General features: G+C 38.3%; 1 protein-coding gene across 4 annotated transcripts in view; it reads right to left on the bottom strand.

The window, feature by feature from the left end:
• The window catches only part of LOC139133268 (hephaestin-like protein), a 51,926-nt gene that overhangs the window by 5,852 nt on the left and 21,463 nt on the right, over positions 1-24,611 (bottom strand). For 2 of the 4 annotated variants that reach the window (XM_070699796.1, XM_070699795.1), the window contains exons 2-13: positions 17,517-17,685; positions 14,547-14,791; positions 12,869-13,081; positions 11,863-12,003; positions 11,039-11,205; positions 9,588-9,711; positions 8,559-8,733; positions 6,859-7,139; positions 2,343-2,554; positions 2,026-2,176; positions 1,197-1,409; positions 116-335 (exon numbers count right to left, since the gene is read on the bottom strand). In XM_070699796.1, coding sequence (XP_070555897.1) covers positions 116-335; positions 1,197-1,409; positions 2,026-2,176; positions 2,343-2,554; positions 6,859-7,139; positions 8,559-8,733; positions 9,588-9,711; positions 11,039-11,205; positions 11,863-12,003; positions 12,869-13,081; positions 14,547-14,791; positions 17,517-17,671 — 2,297 coding nt within the window. In that variant the 5' untranslated portion in view covers positions 17,672-17,685. Of the gene's footprint in view, positions 1-115; positions 336-1,196; positions 1,410-2,025; positions 2,177-2,342; positions 2,555-6,858; positions 7,140-8,558; positions 8,734-9,587; positions 9,712-11,038; positions 11,206-11,862; positions 12,004-12,868; positions 13,082-14,546; positions 14,792-17,516; positions 17,686-19,794; positions 19,889-20,736; positions 20,834-24,611 lie in introns of those variants that run through there. The other 2 variants (XM_070699794.1, XM_070699793.1) reach the window with 2 other exon arrangements.

The following is a 24,611-nucleotide window of genomic DNA, read 5'->3' as shown; positions in this document are numbered from 1 at the left end:
TGGAAAGATACATATCTCTTTCTGTTAATAGGCTTAAAATTGCCGAATTTACAAATGAAATTATGATTCTAGATAAAACAAAACGACAGACACAAGCCATGTAAGCTTTCCTTACTTGTCTGGATCATACAGTGATCCGCCAGTGAGTCCATCGTACCCGTTCGGGGCATAATCCCACTCAAGCTCCACTGCGCCAATATAGATAACTCGAGCTCCCTTCACAAAATTTGTTTCTTTCACTTTGGGGGTAGTATTTTCACAGCTATCAACATTGTATTTGACCATCATGCCTCTCTTAAAATGGTTGTTGTTTTTGCAAACGATGCCCCATTCTCCTAAAAGACAAAGAATGGAAATTTACATATTGTCGCTCCAAGCTATGGTAACTAAGCTGAATCATTATGGATGGTTTTGATTTTACGTTTATAGTTTTGATGTTTTGTTAAGGAGAATAAAATGAAATAGGGGCACAAATGATGATTTTTCGATGGATTTGTCACGGGTACAGATAGTAAGCAGATCACTTCACGGAACGGGTTGTAACTCTGTATAATTTATCAACTATATCATACTAGTATATTGATGGTGCAAATACAGCGATCCGATTGGTCGAGACGTGAAAAGAACCGTGGTATATTCGTGATATACCATGGCTGTCACACCATGGCTCTCGGCTTCAGCAAATATTCTTTTTTGACGTCCCATGCCTGAATTTCAATATACTGTTATGCTATAATAGCAATAAATCACACCCAGCGATGGTATATCACTCGGTTTTAACCAGTTCACTGTTTGTGCATATATGTCGTGAACTGTCAAAATTTCGTGGTATACCATCGCTGGGTGTGCTTTATTGCTTAATTATTGTACACCTGTTTCAATAATCTGCGGGCTTTTAGCGTTCAATATCTATAACATAAAATGTTCTTATCGATTTTTTTAAAATGCGTTAACAGTCACAAATTATGCCAATTTCAATCAGCACTATTTTTCTCGACGACCGAATTTAAAACGCGGACAAAAAATTCAAAAATACCGTGGGTTTACTCAAACAGGCCGTTCTGACGGTTGAATACAGATGCACGTGTAGGAGGAAGAAATCATGGCAACCAGTGACCTCTGACTCATAATCGAGCAAGACAGAGCTTACTAAAGTTTGGTTCGACTGAGCGACAATAAACAAAATCGTGACTCGCCTTCATTGTCCGGTCTCATAGTTCCGTGTCTGAAGATGCCGGGTCGTATTGGTATGGTATCAGCGTGATTACTGTTCCAAACCAGAGTATTGCCATGGAAATGGATCCCCATGATATCTTCATTATTACCGAGAGTCATGACGTGGAAGTTCACCTGATCTCCTTTGCAAAGTTCCAAGTTGGGCATGTTTGCAAACAGATAACCATTAACACCTATGAGAGTGTAAAGAGTCCCATATTTATAACACGTTAGTATCAGCAAAAATAGTCGCCCCTCAATGATATGGGAACTTAGTTACTGTCTAGTGCACCATTTTTCAATGAAAATAATGACACCACGCACCCAATTTTATTATCTTTATATTACGTAAATCGGCGAAGCAAAAGAATTCTAGTACTCCAAACATCGTGTCGAAATTTGTAATGTTTAACTTGTTGAAACGGACCATATGTGAGTAATGTGGAATAATCATCTGTCCACAATTCCATAGTGTAAACAATGCATTGCGTTGCCGAGGGTTATACTTAATATTTCATTAAAATTTTGGTACAAAAAAGGGAAATATCGTTTTAGAAAATGAAAATGAAAATGAAAATAAAGACAATATGACCAAAATGTTGGGCTATTATCCCTATAAATGAGGCGAAAACATGTTTCATCATGAGTGAGTGTAACGCCCACATCACTGGTCATCGTACAGCTTTACAGATCAAGTAACTTAAAGTAACATCACACGAGGAAACGACTATTTTCAAAGCGAGGTACAAAGCACCGGCACTCTGTTCCTTGAAGCTGATTTACATAATCATTTATACTTATTCAACTTACTGTGCATTTGATTGGAAAAAACAAAATCCTCATCCTCTGTGTCAACTCCATCTGGATCGGTGCAGAATTCCTGGATATTTTCATCTACGTACCAACTTTGATTTTCGTCGAATATGCCGTAATAGAGGTAAACCTCTCGCGAGATGCCACCCTGGAACGTATTTACAGAGAGCGTTTATTTGTGATTATAAGTCAAAGGGAAGTAAGGTACTATAATAGTACGTCTCCAGTTTGACAAGAACGCAATTATAACCATTATCTTCGATTGAATTTTCAAAAGGTCAACGTATATTTTGAGGGAATGATACTAGACATACCTGAATACTGTTTGGATCCAAAATGCCCACTTTACATACAATCAAAGGTCCTACCAAACCGGAATATTGGTCGCGAGTGGGTTCAACAGACGAGTAGTACATGTAGGTCGAACAGTCATCGTCGTCCAACGCCGGGTTCCATTCCACGGGTACTGACCACTCGTACACGTATGTGTTTCCAGGTGCCACTGCGTCGTCTGCGTTGTCAGAACCTGAAATCACATTTCAAAGTAATTATCATGTTTTTGACTTATCGATTACTGTTGAAGGTGTCCAGATAGGCTATCAAGGTTATCAACTGTGTTCCTTTTACCGACTTGGATGCAAAATTTCTTTCAGGTAGACGTACATATCACGACTATCAGGAGCAGTTATGATGAGGTAGAAAATATACAAGGGGCAGGGAGTATAACACACACACAAACACATACATATCATATAATATATATATATATATATATATATATATATATATATATATATATATATATATATATATATATATATATATATATATATATATATATATATATATATATATATTATTGTACTTGGGCCTCAGCCCAAGTACATTTGTTTTCATTCCGTGGGAAAAAACTCTGTAAGGTATAACCATTTCTTGCTGAGACCAGGGAGGGCAAAATGTCTTGGCTTCATCTTTCTTGGCATAATAAATGGCGTAATGATGCTAACTTAATGGAAGTGCTGCTCTCAGCCAGTCATGAATAAGTGAGATGTGAATATAAATGCTTCTCTATCTGAGTTTTTGCCACAAAATCTTCTGAATATAATCAAAATGTGCATCGAAATGCAACAATTAATGCACCCTCCGTTTCCTAAGCGATAGCACGACCCTTGCTACACCCACTGGACGAGCCAAAGTGGGAGGGGTAATTTCAGTTTGGTCGAACAGGAGGGCTCGAGACCAGAATTTAACATTTAAACTTGAAACATGTTTAATCACTGACAAGATGTGGACTAGTGTTAATCAAAGTGAAAGTTTGAAAAGGAAAGGTTTTATATCCGGACACAATGAAAAACATTACGACTGGAAACTGTACCCCCAGTTGAGAATAGTAATGCCCACAGCGATGGAGAACACTTATCCTTGAGCTGAGAAAACCAGACCATCATTTCGAAATAGAGCTGCAGATTCGAGAAGCTCGTTCAAAATAGCGAGGTACACCCCATAAAGGGGTGGTTTCGAGTTTTGAGGGCAAATTTCGCCTCCTTCATATAGAAATCGTACGTTTGTTTTTCCAGGAGAACACACCATTTGACACAAAATTTGCATGTAAAGGGGTCGCCAGTAAGTACGTGGTCAAATCTGGCATAAGAAACAATATGAAATGTTGGGTAAAGCCAGTCCAAAATAAACTGATTTGAACTTTTGTGTTTTGTAATTTATACCACTCAGCAGTAACATTACCTTTTTTTGACAACATCACACAATGTAATACGTTTTGAAACTGAATACTCCGACGTATTCTGTGTCTCCTTTGCTAAAAAATACGGTATGCCGATTACCATGTAAGGAGATGATGACGTCAAGACAGAGTTGTAGTGCGTTTGGTCCTGGATGGTGCACGAAGTTTTGTCGAGGTAGCTTGTGTATTTATTTCCTAAATGGGAGAGATTAGGGTCGATCTAAACGAAGGCCGAAGAATGTTATGATACTCTAAGCGAGCTGAATTCTAACGCGAATGGTTGGATAATTTGGAGGATGTCTAGAACCGGGGTCTAGAATGATCTCGTCTCATTAAGATTATTTGGCGGTCAGTATTGAATTTCAACTGCGTCACAAGTTTGCGAAATGAGTATTCCGTCGAACGGTCAACGAACGATGTTTTAGAAATCTGGAGACATGGCACATCGCATTTTTATTTTAGTATTTTATATTTTACAAAAGATTTAAGAAGCAATGATTTTGTCGAAAATTCTGAAAAAAATATAGGAAGATTTGATCGCGAACACATTTTCACTTGGGGTCAACTAGCCCTGCGTACGATGCTGTGTGTTCCGCTACAGCTAATCGCCCCGCTCACCACAGCCCTGCAAAGACCCGTACGTAGGGTCGGTGACTTCAAATCCATTTTGGGACGTAAAAAGCCAAATTACTGCCGAAATTCAGCGTTCTTGGGCCCAAGTCGTATCCCAGCCTACCTCAGCTACTCGATCGCTTCCAAAAATGACAGTCTTTTATTCACTTCTCGTAAATAACCGTCGATGTCGGCAACTCTCTCGCTAGCCCTGCGTACGATGCGTGTTAGCTGTAGCACATAGCATCGTACGCAGGGCTAGGCAGGGTCAACCGGATGCGCTATTTTGCGGGTTGCGGGCTGCGGGTTGCGGGCATGAAAAAATGTGTGTTTTTGATATCATTTTCGCCCTTCTCACACTTCAGATTAGTTCAACCGCCGATAAAAGCACAATTTTAAAATCGTTTTCAACGCCGTTTCAAATAATTTTATTGTGGTGAACACGATTATAGTCCTAGGAAACTTTTCAAAGTCACGCTGGATCAAATGCTTGAAGGGGGCATACCGGCATGGAGCGACTATCATACTGCAGGTGCAAGTCATACGTTCATGATATTAGAAGATAAATTATTGAGAGCTGCAGAACACAAACTCATCCAAAAATATTCCTATTAGATCGATTCCTGAAAATAAGGCAACGCACCGGCGTGTTTTTCCCACTGAAATTCTCGCGTAAAATGTTAGCAGAATGTCGTTCTCTGAGGTCGCGACCTCGCTTGAACCGAAACGGCAAAGTAAACTAAGTCCTTTGTTGTACGTCTTTTTCTTTTTAAAGATTTCATGAAAAATACACGGCATTTACAATACACATCACTTCTACGCTTTTTGAAGTCAAATCTTTCCTTATGCATTGCATTTAACTAGGCATTGTTTAATTTTCTGTATGAGTATGAGTTGCCCTGGAACCGAATTGTGAATGGATGCATTAGGCCTACAGAGAATTTACTTCCTATGGCCTGATACTAGAAATGTAACAATTTTCATTCCGCGATAGTGGCGACATTTCCGAGGCGCGATTTTTTTTTGTCAGTCTGGTATTACGTATATTTCTCACTCACATCCATGGCAAGAAAGAAAAGTGATTCAGATCCCTAATTATTTGTAATGGCCAGGCAGCTCGGAATAAATAAATTGGTCCTCGGAATCGCCGCTTTTAGTTTAGCAGATTTTGATTTTTTTCAGAAACATGACGTATTTTCACCCATTTGGTTTGGTCTGTTATAGCATCTTTAGTCCAAAAAATCAAGTTTACAGCATTGATGTTTTCAACAGCCTTCAAATATACAGTATTACGTTAAAATACACCATATAGTAGTGTTTCATTAATTTTAACCATCTTGACCTGATGGTGAAATATGGACTTCGCAGGAAAAGGGATACTGTACGATAGACCTGATCATCATTATTGATAATAGACACCTTCTAAAGGTTTTATTTCTTATATACTAAATGCCATATTACATATATTAGAAATCTAGCCATAATTCTAAAAACCCGCAGCCCGCAACCCGCACTTTAGCAGATACCGGGGTCAACATGGGGTCGCAGCCATGTTGCCTCAAAACTTATTTCTGTCTGCACTCAAAACTCAAAAATGTCGGATATGAACCTGAAAAATCGATGCAATTTCGTCAAAATTCGGCAAATTTCAGCCTATAGACAAAATTTCATCTAGGTAAGGTAAATTTACTGAAATTTGATCGACAAATAATCCTGAGCTTCGTGACAGCTCGCCTTCTCCGGGAAGTCAAGTATCCAGCTGCCCATACACAGTTGCCCATATGGCCAGGTTTATGAGATTGTTTTCAAGCGAGCGAGCCAATAGAGCTGGAGGTCTGATTTTTGGTATATAGGAATAACTTAGCAATACAATTATTTTGACAAAATGTCACGTGACCTCAATGACCTTTGACCTCAAATAGATATATTTGTCCACAACTCAGTAACCACAAGTGCTACACCCTTCATATTTGGTATGATGGGACACCTTATGACACCACATATTGTACCTCATTAATTATGCGCATATCTAATTCTGAGCAAGCCAATAGAGCTGGATGTCCGATTTTTGGTATATAGGGATAACTATAGGGTAGAAATCTAAATATGCCCATCTAAATATTAGACATCTACCATCGAGAACAAAAGAAATTTGCTGTAATTTGAATATTTAAGGAGTTTAAGCAATTTTCACTATAAATAAAGAACCCCTGCCTCAAACTCCACAAAAGTTGCTAGACATATTTTGCCGTTGTCATGCCATTGCTTCGTTTAATAACCAGTTAATCAAATGCCTAATCGACAGAGGAAATTCAAGACCATATTTGAATAGTAGTATATATTGTCCTCAAAATTACTCTATCACGGCCCAAGTACTCATTGCCTTCAGCAATACTGCCTTGTTATCATTATTATTATTATCTTATTATTTCTTTATCTTTTTCTCTGTTTGCCTGTTTTTTTGCACCATCACCAACCTGTCGTGCCATCTTCGTATCCAGCCCCTTCGTTCGCCTTGTCATAATACACGCCGTGTGGATGCATACTATACGGTCTACTGGCGTTGTTTCTGAACGTAACCCTGATCTGATCCCCGACTTCGGCCCTGATTGCCGGACCCAACAATCCCATGTGTTCATCCTCTGGTGCTCTGCCTTTCTCGGTGGCAAAACTATCATCGGTGTACTCAACGTACACGGCCTTCTTGTAGACTCCGCCTATTCTGTGTTCTCCCTTCTCGAAGAAAGCCGCGGATTCACTGAAGCGAGAGAAAGAGTCACTGATTTAGATTTTTTACAAAATGGCGCTATGCAAATTGGTATGATATGAAATAGTTGCAAGGGGAGTTTCCGGCTGTGGGACATTGAAATGTACAAGATCGTGTCAGTACTCAGAAACTGTAGCTCTTAGAGGTCACGTCAGGAACTTGAATCAGTTGCAGCCAACGGAGCTATTCATTGAAAAAGCTATTCCGGGAGCAATTTTTGAGGGCAGGGGAAATTTTAATTTTGGTTGGGCAGGGGACATATTTTTAGGTGGCAGGGGAGCAAATTTTAGTTTTTTTGTCGGGCAGGGCAGATATTGGTTGATTGTCCCGGTGACAGGGCTTGGCGAAAAACGAGGAGAGAGGGGAAGCTACTTTTAAAACGGGGACAGGGGAAGTTGAGCCATGGTGTTTCCGGTAGAAGGCCATTGCAGTATGTGTCTGCATGGGAATGTTAATTTTCAGGGAATTTTTTCACAGGGCAGGGGAAAATCTACAGGTTTTTTCATCTCAGGGTAGGGTAGCTTCATGTCTGCAGGGGAAATGGAATAACAAATATTTAGGGGAATTTTTCTAGGGCAGGGAAATTGGCAAGTTTTTTCGCCACAGGGCAGGGGAGCTTCAAAAATTGACAGTGGGAAGGGGAAACAGGCAAAAATAAGTGGGGAGTGGGTAAAAATGAAGTTTGAGTGCGGGAGGGCAAGTCAAAAATTTTCAGTGGGAGGGCAAATTATGAACAGCTAATTAATTACCCTCATGACTTAAAATTAGTCAGTTCACATTACTTGTCATGCACAATATATCGTGTCGAAATAAAGACCCCTTTAAAAGTGCATTGTTCGTTGGCTGCACCTGTTGAATGTCAATTTTCCACAGAGTGAACAGAGGAACAAGTGTTGCCATGAATATCAAGGAAACGCACTTCATTAAATGAAAACTACTTAGCTTCCTGTCACCAATGATCATGACGGCATCACATCATGAAAACTCTGGCTTGACGTAACATTCGGCGAATTCAGTCAATACCGAGACGGCTAGACGAAACCACAAAACAAGTTGTGATATTTGTGATACGTGGACTTCATTTGTTGGGATTACGCCGTGGGAAAAGGTTTCTTAATGATACTAAATCAAATGGAGCGAGAGGATCCCCTCTAACATGTCCAAATTCAGGTACTTTAGCAACAAACTTGAATGTTAAAGGTATACAGTCACCCGTAATATATGCCCATATATGGTCAAAGGGGATGTTCCTTGTATTCAAAGTGCCCATGTGAGGGCTCTGTTTTTAAAAATTTGGCTACCCGCTTAAAATCTATGATTGGTTAGATTTTCTCTTTCCATGGTAAGTGTGGCAAAATCGGAGCAGGTGACGATATACCTTTAACTGAGCCACAAACAAACTATTTGTACCTCTCAGAATCTGTCAGCGATCCACCATAATAATTGTTGAATCCACTCGGTCCATAATCCCAGTAAACTTCTTCTGCTTGTATGAAATACTCTCTGATATGATCTGTTAATCCGTGGATACCTGCTCCACTTTCTGCACTGCAGTTTTGGACATTCAGGAGGAAGGACATGCCGGCTAAAATGAAAGAAAACATTGCAATCGTCATGCCGGCAGCTTAATTCCAAAGAATACTGTACAATTAGTATGTTAGATTGTTGCGTTTACTAAAAGGACCTGTAAAATGTTAAAGGGATACACTTTCTCTCTAATTAAGGACATTGAAGATTAAAACTGTCTTACTCAAATTTTCCGTAAAGAAATTTGACACCACTCCTGTCGAAATTTGACACCACTCCTGTCGAAATAAGGAATAAAAAACCAGGGATCGTTGTTCAAAATTTGCAACTTCCGACACAAATTGCCCGATATTTTCTTCATACTTGAAATTCAAGACGGCAAGTATGAGGGAAAATCAAATGTTAGATTTTCGCAAGCCGGTCGAAACTGTAGTAATTCCAATAATAGTATAGTTTGAGAATCCGAATATCTGCATTGTGTTTTTGTTGTCTTAGGCTAGTTAAGGGATATAGTCGTCGGAACTGCGCTCAAAGGTCGTATGGGACCCATACGGCCCATGGCAACAATGTATCCAAGGCATAATGGTGATTGATGACAGTTAAAACATGTCTGTCATAATCTATCATCGTATAATTTAAATGTTGCAGCTATGATGATGGGTGCATCTTGATATCGTGCACGAAATACGTTGTTCGTAAACAAGAAACTCGCACAGGCGCAGTTCCGACGACTATATCCCTTTAAATTGACGAAATTTAATACAGATCATCGGAAAGTGAAAAATAATAATGCATCAATACCATAATGAGACTGAAGTCGACGAGGACCCTGTAAAAAGGCTAACTATACTAGGATAAGCTTTGCCAGCCGCTATTCTACATGCACTGATGGCGCTTATCTGTTAAACGTACAATCGTAATGGCTTGTGGTGGCGCACTTCCCCAACCAGATACCCGGAGCGCCGGCGGTCATGACACTTGATGTAAACAAAGCGGGAACGATTCCTATAGCGTCAGTTCTATGTCCGTCATATATCTGCAACATGGAGAAAGGACGCTGATTTAACAAAATGATTGCAAATGATTCATGAATCTCATTCGAACCATTCTGTTTTCACATTCTATTGTTCGCGGAAATATTACATGTAAAAAGAAGTAACAGATATACCGTGAAAAAAACTGGCAGTCGAACTTGTTCGGACTATGCTGGGTGTACAAAATGTCCATATATAGGGTTATATATTATTGCCTGAATACATAGGTTTAGGTGCCCGAGAGCAGGTGCCAATTTGCCCGACGCCAGGAGGGCAAATTGTCTCCTGCTGCGAGGGCACGTAAACTCATGTATTCAGGCAATAATATTTTTATTACATGCCTCTTCAAAGTTAATGCTATATGACATTTAGTTACATGCAGGGCATTTTCAAACAATTTTACCACAATTGACCAGCATCAAACAGATTTTAACGAAAGTCAAAACAGCAGTGCGCGCATGGATATTTCACACCTAGCCGAACGGCTTCACTGGACCGGGTAACCATGGAAACCGGTCAAAACATCGTTCACCGGCCCGCTAACATCCCTGATATTCCTATTCAAAGCAATGCACTGATTTGCACTCACATCGAGGCATGTAATAAAGACAGTTATCTGTTGTCACGTCCACGTTGTAGGATTTTCTCAGTGGGCAAGACCTGAAGACAGCTGGTTGGAGAAAGCCCTAATCAAGGTCTTAATAGTTATGAAATACTTGCATAATGAACCTTTCACTATATAAATTTAGTGTACTACTATCAGGCTGAGAAAAGTCTACCCGTTATATTTTGGCTTGCTGAACGACAAGTACCTCCAAAAGACACCGAATCTTAAAGGCATTCTGTCACCTGTTCCAATTTTGCCACAGTTACAAGAAAGAGAAAATCTAACCAATCACACAGATTTTAAGCGGGCGGCCGTTTTTTTAAAAACAACGCCCTCACATGTGCGTTTTGAATACCAAGGTACGCCCCTTTGATCATATATGGGCATATTTAGATTACAGGTGACTGTAAACCTTTAAACCTTTAAACTACTTGTATTTGGAATCGCATGGTCAAAATCTCCCCAATTTGTGATTCTAAGATTGTACTGAACAGATAAAGGCTTCGTGACACTTTCCAGCAAGTTGCAACACCACCCTGCCTTAGGATTAAAACATTTAATTAAAACAGTAAGATTCCGGTAATGCACTATTTAGCTATGTTTGATGTGCCCAATTTCATCTCTTAGTCTACTTGCAAGTCAAACCAGAATTCTACTAGTGAAAGAATCGTGTTAAAATAATCAACGAATTATTTTACACATATGCAATTTATACATCTTACCATATTTTGGCCATGGAAGTAGATGGTATGGATGTCAATTTCGGTTCCCATGCCAAACACGTACCAGGCTACCTTATCGCCAGAACATACTTTGATTTCCGGCAAATTGCCGAACATATATCCGTTGATCATATACATCTTGTTGCTCTCGATAAAATCTTCAGATTCTAGTATAAAACGAAAATGTTATAATGTAATTTAGCTCAGGGATTCGTGTCACTATAAGTTACTGCCAGTGCGGTCGGTGAAAGTCAAACGATATGCTCCTATATTTGCTATGTTCCTTGGACGTCATCTGAACAACTTTCTGCGGGTGTTTATGTAGTACTATTGCAGGACAACAGGCGTCACCTTTGCGCATGTGCGACCCCTTTATCACAAATAGTGTATTTCTTCAACGTCATTTCGTTGATGTAAGTCAAAATAGCCACAAAATTAAAATGTAAGAGTATGCAATATGGAAGACTTTCACTGTACTTCATTTCCACTGTAAATATGTACCATGCTTCTTGATTTGTCCGATTCTAATTAAAACCAAAATGCAAACGACTGTGTCCTCAGAAGCATACTAATATTTTGTGTTGGCACGCTGGCGTTCTTGCTTTATGGGTACTGAGTGCATTAATCACCTTACTCGCTATTTCATGACAACGACAGTCGCTCGACAGTGTGCCAATAGAATGGATGCGATACTCAAGTTTGTAAATCATCCCGCAACTTCGAGTTGCATTCAGTTTTGAAAAGTCGACAGGTATGCCGGAGCACGTCATTGATTGAAATGAAATGTTGGGGGGGGGGGGGGGAACTTTACTTGTATGACCAACCTGTGTCAACAGTATCCGGTGATGTGCAATATGTTTCGATGTTATCGTCCAGGTACCAACTTTCATTTTCGTCCATCGTCGTCATCAGCAGGACGAATTCGTGGTCGACGTCAACTCTTTTGCCGTCGTCATCGAGGGTTCCTTCAAAAGGTAAAGTAAAAAGGACAAAAGAACTAAGTAAGCGAATAAATGATCGGTCTGTGAATGGTGACCGAGTTCATGGCTGATTGACTGACAGAACGAACGAGTTAGTAAATGAATTAGTGATTGGGTGGTTGAATTGGAGAGCGAGCAAGAAAGTAAGTAGGTAATTAAGTAAATAAGTAAGTAAGGAAGTGAGTAAGTAAGAAAGTAAACAAGCAAGTGAACAAGTGAAGAAGTTAGTAAGTTAAGTAAGTACATAAGTAAGTAAGTATGTATATAAGTAAGCAAGTAAGTTAAGTAAGTAAGCAAGTAAGTAAGTAAGTAAGTAGTAAGTAAGTAAGTAGTAAGTAAGTAAGTAAGTAAGTAAGTAAGTAAGTAAGTAAGTAGTAAGTAAGTAAGTAAGTAAGTAGTAAGTAAGTAAGTAAGTAGTAAGTAAGTAAGTAAGTAAGTAAGTAAGTAAGTAAGTAAGTAAGTAAGCAAGCAAGCAAGCAAGCAAGTAAGTAAGTAAGTAAGTTAGTAGTATTTAAGTAAGTAAGTAAGTAAGTAAGTAAGTAGTAAGTAAGTAAGTAAGTATTAAGTTAGTAGTAAGTAAGTAAGTAAGTAAGTAAGTAAGTAAGTAAGTAAGTAAGTAAGTAAATAAGTAAGTTAGTAGTATTTAAGTAAGTAAGTAAGTAAGTAAGTAAGTAAGTTAGTAAGTAAGTAAGTATGTAAGTAAATAAGTAAGTAAGTAAGAGAACAACCAAGTGAACAAGTAAGTGAACAAATAAGTGAGTGAGTGAGTGAGTGAGTGAGTAAGTTCTTCTGCATTTCATCAATTTATCAATAATATTGTACTTGCTACTTCTAACTAAAACACACTTACCAGGTTTGCATGTAATAATCAAGCCAACCAATCCTGAATTAGTATCTTTTGGACTATCAACATGGGAATGATACGCCCACGCGAGGCAGGCTGGATCGTCGTCATGGGGAGAGGCTTCGACATCAATAACCCATTCGTAGTGATGGGAGCCCCCTGGTGGTACATCGTCGTCCGCTTTGTCATCTCCCACGGTGTTGTCGTGGTAGAGTGCCCCTACAGTGGCAACATGTTTTTGTGAGTTGAAAATTTCAAACAATATTGTCATGCTACAGTACGCAGAGTTTAATTGTGCACAGTGTCAACGGGGACCCAGCAGGAACAATTTGTAAAATGTGAGATGCTCAATTTGTTCATGACTCCTTGATTCTTGATGTGTCAAAGTTTCAGAACAGTGGGTAACATACAATACGGCCCTATTAAATCTTATGATTAGCTCTAGGCTTAAAGGCTCACTAGCTGTATCTTTTAGAATTATTTTTGTGATTTTACTTTCAAACTAAAACAAGGTTTTGAGAATGTACTAATTTAGGTGTGTATACACTTATTATTAATTACCCGCTGGGACTCTACATACAATTTTGAACAAGATAAAGATTAGACTGCGATTAAATGTTTGCACAAACATTAAATCGCAGCCCCATGTGGAAAAACAAACACCGTGGATACTGTGCCTATCTGCACTGAAATCTTCACATAAACTGCACAGAGCAGTCCCATGTAACGCATAGAGGTAAATGTTTTCAACTGTGACATTATATGTTCTGTTTCCTTTGTAATATTACTAATTTTGAAAATGGCGGGAAAGCAAAATGACCGTTAAAATTTGAATTTACTCGTAAAATGTCTCACAAAGGCATGGTTTCCTAACGCAGTAAAAGCCCATATCCCTTCAGAGGGTAGAATTCAGAGAAACCCAGAAGAGAATAGGAAGATATTTTATGAGGTCAATAAATGTCAATAGTTACAGCTAGTTGGGCTTTAACCTAATTCATTAAAACCAATACCCTGTCAAAGATGAATACAATGCAAGATGCGAAGTACACGAATATTCCATATTGATAAAGAATCTTCTGAACAAAACTTCAATACCGAAACAATGCTCATGAAAGCAGCCTGAACACCAATCCATTTCGCATACGCCCTCTAGCGACGAATCAGTCTAGCTCGCATCTCGCATTAAAGGCAACCATAATTCAAAAACTATAAAGCTATACCCCTTTGTTTGCAATATTTGCAAGAAGACAATTATTCTGATGCAATCAGGTTCGAGTTACGCATTAAACTTGGTCAAGAGAAGGGAGAGTACAACATTTAGGCAGTTTTTTCTTCTAAAGTTAAGGTAGAATGCGCCTCGGGGCAGATATTCGGACTAAAATCTTTACAATTTTTTTTCAAATGCACCACTTGTGGGGGAGGGGGGCATTGTAAATCTCTTTTGGTAAGATCGATTTTCATCGTATGATTTTTTCAAAATTTGGATAGCGGCCACTTCGAATTTCAAATATCGGTAAGCGTTAGGTAACTTGTTTCTCTAGTACCAAACGTTGAACGTTGACCTCGGATTTTTATTCTTGATCTGGTGAGGGAATAATGTTGATAGCTATCATTTGGAAAAGTTTGAGAAACAGTATTCACTTTCGAGGCGCATGCCATAATACTAGCTTAAATGATAGCATACCTTCGTTACTCTTACTGTAAAACAGTCCATGGACGTGAACGGAATATCCTCTACTACAGTTGTTGAAGAAATATATACTCATGACGTCACCAGTTTCTCCCTTAAGGATTGGTCCCAACATCCCCAGCCAAGCAGGTCTGGGCATGCGCACTGTGTATGTACTGTCAGTGTACTCGTAATAGTGCGCCTTCTTGTACTTCGCACCGATGCGATCAGGTCCTCCCGACAAATAGGGCTTGGCGTTTCTGTTGGTGAACAGTGCATATCATTTTGTTAAAAGCAGCAACAAGTGCATTTTCTTAGTAAACATTTTATGAAACATCTAACACACATTCTACATGAAACTGAAAGTGAAGTTGTGTGTCACTTTCGATGCAATCCGGTTTTGACGAAAAAAGACAAAAATGGAAAAAGAGACAAATATCATTAGTTGCCTAGTGTTAGGGTCAAGCTTAGGTTTAGGGTAAGCCAATAAAATGGTTCGTATAGAGACATTATTTTAGTCCGTTAACACCATATAGTCGTTATTTTTATGTCATTTATAGTATTCATTTAGTATATAATGCATGGTTAGACATACAGTGTCAAGTTCAAGATTAACATTTCAACTTACAGCTGCAGATAACTCCGCATGGCGTAGTGGTCAGTGGGAGGGTCTTTAGTTCGGGCGTCCCGGTTTCGATTACTTGATAGGCAGAGGGTAAAATTTAGAACGTATAGTAACAGTTGCCAGGCATAGTAAAAGGTAAATCACGTGGTACCAAGCAGGAGAAAGTACTAGAAAAGATGCACACGCAGTCTTAGCGGGAACCTTCTTTTTTCATAATTTCATTTTCAGTTTGTGTTGAATTGTGGTTGCAGAATCTCCCAGTTGCTCCTACAAGGCGATCGCGGTCTGTGTTCACTGTACCCCCATGTAGTGTCATGTTTGCACTGAAAACTACGAACGCAAGTGGTTGCCTCTAGCTTTATTAAGGTAGAGCGCGCCTCTGGGACAGATATTTTGACTCTCTTACTTTTACAATTCTTTTCTGATATACCTCTCGTGGGAGCTTTTTACCTGCCACTGCAAGCATATTTCATTTACATGAATCAGCAAATATATTTAAATGTACAGATATCGATTGTTTTTAAGGGAAATGTTCATAGTTTTCCCAATAGACTCCAATGTATTATGATTTGATATTTTAGGACGGAGCGCTATATCGGCCACATTTTGCCTTCTAATATGTGTGCAAAAATGATGACCCTCCCCAAAAGACACTCGTGAAATTTCATGACCCTTCAAAAATGCAAGTCAGAAAGGGAGATTTGTCAGTTTGTTAGGGGGTCATTCATTTGAAAAAATCTGAGAATCTTTTTTTGGATTCTATACCCCAGGAGGTGTTTGTGTGTGCAGCTTTACTCAAGCGATGGGGTAGGGGGTCATGAAATTTTTGTGATCTTAAAAGGGGAAGGGGTCATCAATTTTTCGGTGCGATGGATAGGGGGTTCACTGACTGATGCACAGGTAGAATTTGCCGGCCCAACCCCGGCCATAATAACTGAACGCTCCCTAACTGACAGTTGCCTTTCTCCCTGCTAAATTTCAACCACAGGCAAAATAGACAAGAACCAATCATGCTGCCTTCTCACGACGTATCTCATCTTTTGAAGTTACAGAAATAGATAGTATTGACCCTGTGGAAGTATTCTAATAACGGCACGTTTTGCCTTTGACCTTTCTGTGTTTTTGTTTGTTTGTTTGTTTGTTTGTTCTTTGTCTTTGATATTAATGTAAGGGTCTACAATATCAGTATACGAGGAATATGCTTTGGCTTAATTAGCCGCCCCCCAAAAAAAAACAAAACAAAACAAAACAAAACAAACATAACAAAACTTTTGTTTCTGGTCAGCGTGCGCATCATTTCAGGAGCTGTGTGTCATGTCTTTTTTCTCGTAAAAATTATAAATGAGTCAGAATTTCGTGTGGTTGCCGGCATCAATTCAAAGTTCTTACGATGCGTGTCCAAAAATGCTAAAAAGAAAACAGGAATATTTTGCGGCCAGTAATAAAAGACAATAACTGTTGCATCAATATGACAAATCAGCATTTTTTGGAAGAAAAAAAAGGAAAAAAGAAAAGAAAATCGCGTCATCGCATCACTTTGCTGAATGTCAAGGACTAGAAATAAATCTTCTTTTTTAGCCTTACTATTTACATACATCTGAGTGGGATTAGTATAAGTAAATCGATGATGGAGTTCGCTGATCTCTGTAATCCTCTACCACGTGACGGTCATTTTGGTAGCTTTAACCTTTGCGTTCGATTGTTGAGAACATTGTCGACGTGGACCATGTTCGTATGTGTTCTGTCTCCATTAGTGACTAATTTCACGGTGTTCATAACATCGACACTGAGGAGGCCATTTCCTGACGAGTTATGTTCACGAGTTAAGGGCATTAGGCTAATTACTTAAAGCAATCCATGCGTGCGAATGACCCGTCCTTGATTATTTGCTCAACCTGAGCTTGTCTGTTCACTTTGACAGACTCTGATTTCTTTACATTTGACGTTCAGAACACAGAAATAAACCAGTATGGATTGTCTCGTGAGTTCGTACAGCAAATCTCAATTCAACGAAACTTACTGATGTAAACACCTTTCTAACATGGCACCAAAACTGGTCCAATGGCCACATTCCTTCAATGTTACAAAGTTTACAGGTCAATGAAACGATAATAGAACTAGGTCAGTAGGACCATCTTGAACCACTTTATAAACTGAAGTATGAGATGTCCAAGTTCCCTTGTATCAGATACCATCATTTCATCTCACGTGATAGTGTTGGTGGATGCTACCGTATAATTTAAAAATTGTAATTAATGTTTGGATATCTAAAATTTAAAAAGAAAACTGTAGAGAAGACAACATCATTTGAGTAGCAGATTGCATTCAGAAGTGAGAAGTACACCATTTTATTCACTTACGGATCATCTTCGATGAGTTTTCCATTTATCATGTTCTTGCCGCCGGGGGCGTAGTCCCATTCTTCCTCATCGCATGTGATGTAATGAACCCGAGTGACTGCGTCACAAGTGACGTGTAGAGAGCAAAGTAGCACGGCAAAGATGAACTTCTCCATGGTGTATACGCCCTCTGTGATAACAAAAATAGGAAAACTAGTAAAGGGCTTCTGAACACGTCTCACCTCTACGATCTTGTAACCCTATTGCTGGGCTCCTCTCAATGACGAGAATGGTTATGTGACTGATCTTTCCAATTAGCAAAGGGACCAATCGGGGTAAAGCCTGGCACGTTTGTAAATAATATCGGCAGTACCACAATTTCTGTTGTTTCGTATATTTACAATGCGATGGAAACACCTTTGAGCACTTTGACATGCCGACATGAAGTAGTTTAACAAAGACAAAACAAAAGTCTTTCAGGAGACTTTCTCCGACATAAAAAATTATAGCCAAAACATAATTTTGATAACATTTTCCGTTATAGCTGCTATACGAAACAAATACTTTCAATATATTTATAATTAGTGAGTACTCAAAGCAGAGTCTTGAATTATTGACAGCGAGGAACTCAAATATGCATGTGCAGAACTTGACGCATTGTCATTTGAAAGTGATAATCATCAATAGAAAAGGCTGCGTTCACAAATAACGATTAGAGGGGGATGGAGGAATCGCGATTGAAATCTTATTTTTAGATCCCCCCTTAATACGCTAAAAATTTTTCAAGTCCCTCCCTCTATATGATCAAAATTTTACAAGCCCTCCCCCCCCCCCAATTATCATATAGCCGCATATTTATTAGGAATGCACACAAAGAAAAAATAAACATGTATATTGGCAGTTCTGCTCGCAGATGTTTAACACTACCTGTTATTAGCAGTTTGTAGAACCATATTCCTAAGGCAAGTATTCATTTTTAAACACATCAGTGGACTATTTTTGATTTATCAGTCAATCCGACTTGACTTAATTCAACTCTGGCCAGGTCAATGGTACCTGCTGAAGAGCCCACAAAATGACGATCATGAGAGAGTGTTTAGTAAAGTTTTACAAAATATACAGTACTCGAAGGTCAAAATATCCCATCAAATAAACGTTTTCATCTCTGAAATTTTTGGTAACAATGGCAATTTGGTAAAATTAAAATAAATCCATTTAGGCACACATGTTTTTCAAATTAGATTCTTTACTGTACAAAGTTTTACTTTTGTGTTATTTTACGATGAGAATGTGAAAATTTACAAAATCAAGCATGGTGACGCCATCTTCTTTCTTTAATATTTGATTATTTTCATATGCTAGAATTCAAAAATTCGTGATAAATTTCAAGTTTCCTGGCCTTCTATGTTCTCTGGCCTGATCTTGTGTATGCTTCACTGTCATGAGCGTCACATGACCCGAAGCGTCACATGACCCGAACTCTTCTTCAGCTACTTCATAGTCAGATCTATCTCTGTCACTGCCGGTATGCAGTGACAGTAACACTGCCCGTAGGTAGCAGCAGGGCAGTAGCTGTATTAACTTTAATTAACTTAATTTTGACAATAATTTTTGTTCACCTTATACAACTGCGTGCTTGTTCTACTTTCTACGGCGTGTTGAACTGTCCAGAATTCAGCTTGCAAAAACAGCTTGTGAATATGACCCCGCATTTGTATAATTGACAAATGTATTTCACTCTGGACTCTAATTCAAATATCACCCAATATTTATATATCCAGGCTTTTGCCGTCAAACTGAATATTTTGTGTTTCAGCATGCTGTAGGTATAGATAGCAAGAAACTACGTATTTGATATAGTGCATAGAAATATTGAAAAAATTATCAACAGTTGCAGCTTCTGCCCTAAAACTAGGCCTACTTGTTTGTTTTATTACGAAAATTCATTCATTTTTAGATTTTCTTTAAGAAAAAGTAATAAAATGCAACGAAATGGTTCTAGATTTTGTTCGATTATTACAAACATTAGAACAATTGGATGACATTAAAATTTTATTCATTTTTCATTGAATTACCCATCAAACCTTTGAATCGTAAAGAGCACGGAACCAAAAAATTTTCAGATCCCTCCATAGGTAGAGCAAACCTTTCAAGTCCCCTTCTACTACCCCAAAAATTTTCGAATCCCCCGCCCCGAATTTCTCCAGCCCCCCCCTAACTGTTTTTTGTGAACGCAGCCTAAAAGCGACTGTCCTCATACGATCCCATGATGCTTTTCGCGCCGGTCTAGGTAACTTACGATACAACTCCGGGCAATACATTCGTCGCCGATCGAAGCACAAGGAACTAACATGTTCTTGGCACACTGTGAAATCCATAAGTGGACAGTGGCATACCGTATGTAGTAAACAAATATCATGTTAGTTTGTTTGTTTGTTTATTCACTACTGCTGGCCAACGGCCAAAATGTACAGAGAAATAGATGTTACATGAATCAGTCGCTAGTACATAACAGAATAAGCAAACACACAAGTCTGTCGAAAAAAAAAGACTTCTTTTTTCTTCAAGAAAGAAAGTATATCATACAGAACTATGTAACATAATTATCCAAAAATTCGTGTCTACGATTTGTCGCATAGAATATGTATATGCTAAGTTTTCGAAGGGTGTCTACTTTCTCTGATTAGAGTCGTATTTTAAACTTGAAAAAGACAGAGAGGGTATAGTAGTAGTGAGGAATGTATCTAGCTCTCAAATCGGAGTACTTCGGACAAACTAACTAAAAATGAAAAAGATATCTTCTCCGCTGATAGAAATTTCATGTTTTGGATGAAGCGTATATAACGAGTTTTACACGACCGCAGCAATGCATTGCTGGCTAACCAGAAAAAGGTATGATGGCACACAAATAAGCTGTTCGATTTATCCTTCGAAGAATTTCCATCTCACGCACTCGAAACATGTCTGGACTGAGCGGAAGAGCTGCCAACTAATAAAATCGCAACACTATAGGTTCATCGACCCGGATTTAAGCTCAGTGCTATGCCCTTTATCAAAACGTGATCTACGTGTTTATCTTGAAGTCTGGTGGTTGGACGATTTGCCATCGGAAAGTTTTGATGGCAAACTACTGGGAAGGGACCGCTATTGCGATCATAAAAAAGGTCCGGTGTTTTAAGGGGAAAATCCGGATCATAGTATTTAGTTTCGGTGGAAACATTACCTCATGCAGGTTACTGACCTAAAGAACATTGGAATCCGAGGTTGTCAAAGTGTTGGTGTCTCACCGCAGAGAAGACAAACAGGGTACGCATTCCTCGAGAGCTTTTAAAATTTAACAGAACTAGATGAGAATATGAAAACGAGACGACACGATAAACCAGTCGCAGGCATGGATATTGTAAAAAATATTACAATCAACATCTTTCACCGAGATACAACAACTAATAGTATATATATATATATATATATATATATATATATATATATATATATATATATATATATATATATATATATATATATATATATTATATATGTGTGTGTGTGTGTGTGTGTGTGTGTGTGTGTGTGTGTGTGTGTGTGTGTCAGTATTATATATAATGGTTTGCTAACAGAGTACAGTTATGCACCTGATACTTGTTCATATTCATCAAAGTCTTAAAGGATAGACGTGTTACTGCTAAACTAGACAATCTCACTGCTCTTCATTGACTGCGAAAAAATGTGGCTATTTCCTGCCACCGACAGAATAGGCCAAGGTTAATCCACAGCAATTCACTAGCAGTGTCTGTAAGCCTTGCAAATCCAAACCAATCAGGACACTTCGGTGTGAGATACAGATTTAAGGCTGCATTGTGAACAAGGGGCCGTGGGAGACTATACCGTTAAGCACGTTATGAATGGCCTAAAATTTAGACCTCATTGCAAATCTAAACGTTCAAGCCTAAAACGAGAGGCCGATTCTGCACGACCAGAGTTCGAAATCTTTACGGTACTCCTGATTCGTCTGTAAAACTATGTCGTTGCAATGTTTTCGTATCAGAAAAAAACATCCATTTATACGCGAGAAAACACGTGACTTTTATGCAAATAATGTGTGTCATAAATATAGATGAGGTATGTGAAAATAGCCTGCATTGGTGTTTAGTTTATAAACGTAGGGCCAAAGTCCCTGAAGCTACTGTAGACATGGACGCAAAATTAAGTACTTCCGACTGTATGAAATTATCTCACTAAGGTCATCCTAGGGACTTGTAAACCAAATATTAAAGCTGTCTGACCAGTGGTTTTGAAAAAAACAAGCAACCCAACAGTTGACAGAGCTCTGCTGTGTTATGTAGAGATTAACGTTTTGTGACACATGTATTGTTGAAGAAGGTGGATATCTTTGATAGCTCATTTGAGGATGGCCTGACCAAAAATGGAAAAAAAATTCCTTAAAAATACAGATTTGCATATTTCATCACAATTTGAACAAAGCTACGTTGGGTTATCCTTAGGGATCTGTATACCAAATAACAAAGCTGTCTGACCAGTGGTTATGAAGAAGAAGATTTTTTACCAAAAACGCCTTTTTTGGCGCTAATTTGCATATTTTCAACAATATCAAAAATTAATAAAAACAGGTTTCTCAAAATCATATATTTTATCTACACAACAAATATCAAATCAGTAAGTACTGCAGTTCTCAAGATATTTGAGTGGACGGACGCCTCACAAACGGACATACATACATACATACATACATACATACATACATACATACATACATACATACATACATACATACATACATACATACATACATACATACATACATACATACATACATACATACATACATACATACATACATACATACATACATACATACATACATACATACATACATACATACATACATACATACATACAGACTGACGGCCGACGCTGGACGGATACCCATCCCAATAGCTTCTATAAACTATATTAGTCTATAGTAGCTAATAAATGAGAGTTAATTACATTCTAATTAAAGTAAACAAGACTTGTTATCAAGATTTACGTCATAAAAACAGCATATCTGTCAGGTTATAAAGAATCTTCAGCTGGTTATCTTTATCAGTATTTCATCCTATTAACCAAGCACATTTTAACTTTCAAATTAACATTGCAAATAAGTTCTGTTGAATAAGTTGAGCCTGTAGGTAATCAGAGAAAGCACACAGAAGAGACAAATGTTTGAAACTTAAGAAGTTCAAGGTCATCAAAAGCATTATAAGGAATCATGTAACACTTTCATTGCACTGTTTACACAGATTGTATAATTGCTATAAATAGCACATGAGGAATCTTACAGCCCAGCTTTACCATAAAAAACCCTATACACTGTTTTAATTGACCACTCTATTTTTTTCCTCAAAAAGTAATTTTATTTTATCCTTACCAAGTCAACCATAAATGGAAATTAGAACTTTCTCTATCTCTATTTATTTGACCACTCTAAATCTATTATGAGCAATTTCTTTTAGATAACATACAGGGCACAATAAATGACGGTTCAGAATATGTCAAGTTGGCATTCAGGAAAGTTGCCTTGACATGTTTTAATCCTCCAAGATGGTAGCATTTCACTATGAACTGTCCAAAAAAGTTGAACTTTCTGATAATTCTACACTAAAATTGATTTGGCTTTGATGATTTCCTAATTAATTCAATATTTAAAATCATATTAATTATTTTTTTTCTGGGTGAATTGATAGGGTTTATACAGTACAAGAATTACATACAATGTAAGTCAAATTTTGACGAAAATGACAAAAAAAATTCCTTAAAAATACAGATTTGCATATTTCATCACAATTTGAACAAATCTAAGTTGGGTTATCCCTAGCGACCTGTATATGAAATAACAAAGCTGTCTGACCAGCGGTTATGAAGAAGAATATTTTTTACCAAAACGCCTTTTTGGCATTAATTTGCATATTTTCAACAATATCAAAAATTAAAAAAATCTCAAAATCATATTTTTAATCTACACAACAAATATCAAACCAGTAAGTACTGCGGTTCTCAAGATATTTGAGTGGACGGACGCCTCACAAACGGACATCATTACATACATACATACATACATACATACAGACTGACGACGGACGCCGGACGGATACCCATCCAAATAGCTTCTATAGACTATAGTCTATAATAGCTAATAATGACGTATTTTTGTTGAAAATAATTCATCGTTACCTTATTGTCATTTCGAAGATTCAGCTGATATCTTTAGTTTGAGCCCAAGAAGGCATGTGTTTATTCTCAAATCACGTGATGTAGACGTTCCGTGCAAGATAACCTTCCGAACGTGAAGTTCTTGGGTTGGCATGTCTCCGGCAAGTGATTTATAACATTTCAAAAGCATGTGTAAATATTTTTTCCTGGCGTGGATTTTCTCCTTGGTGCTGTTGGAATCCATGCCAATATAAAACGAGTAATCAAATTTCGCCTTTTCCGGGCATGTAGAAAGCAAAACAAACCCAAACCGCCCGATGAAGAAATTTAGAGTAACAATGACTTGTTTGAATTATCAAGCCTTTAAGCTCATACACAGGAATTCACAAAATTTGTCAGCTCAATAGTCGACATCTGACAAAATGCGGTCACGAGTAGAATATGGGCGTGTACAAGTTGGAGGAGCCGCAAGAGCTCGCTTTGCCTGTCACGCTACTTTCAAGCAGACACATATAAGTGCGGACAAACATTGCATAGTAAGCCATAGAATGAGGGCGATAAACTTTGTCATACAGCCAACAGAACCGAAGAACGCAAATGAACTGATCGTAAACTTATCGCGGAGTACAAGTGACTTGAAATATTCATATACAAGAGGAAAATGTTATTACACAATGTACGCAAGACGTTACAATACATCAAGGTCTCGGCAAATTCACAGCTTTTAATTTGGTCAGCTAGGATAGATGACTAAATAGGCAAAGCAGCGTGGCGACCTAAAAGTGGTGAGGTCCCAGCAAAGGGGTCAAGACAGAACGGGAATGGTTAAAATGTTTATAAAATCATAGGCAATGCCTTGCGTTCCTCATTTTCCTCTCATAGAAAAAAACACCGTCCGAGCCAGTT

This window comes from Ptychodera flava, chromosome 5 (assembly GCF_041260155.1).
Source record: "Ptychodera flava strain L36383 chromosome 5, AS_Pfla_20210202, whole genome shotgun sequence".
NCBI lineage: Eukaryota > Metazoa > Hemichordata > Enteropneusta > Ptychoderidae > Ptychodera > Ptychodera flava.
This window is presented reverse-complemented; position numbering and strand designations above follow the sequence as displayed.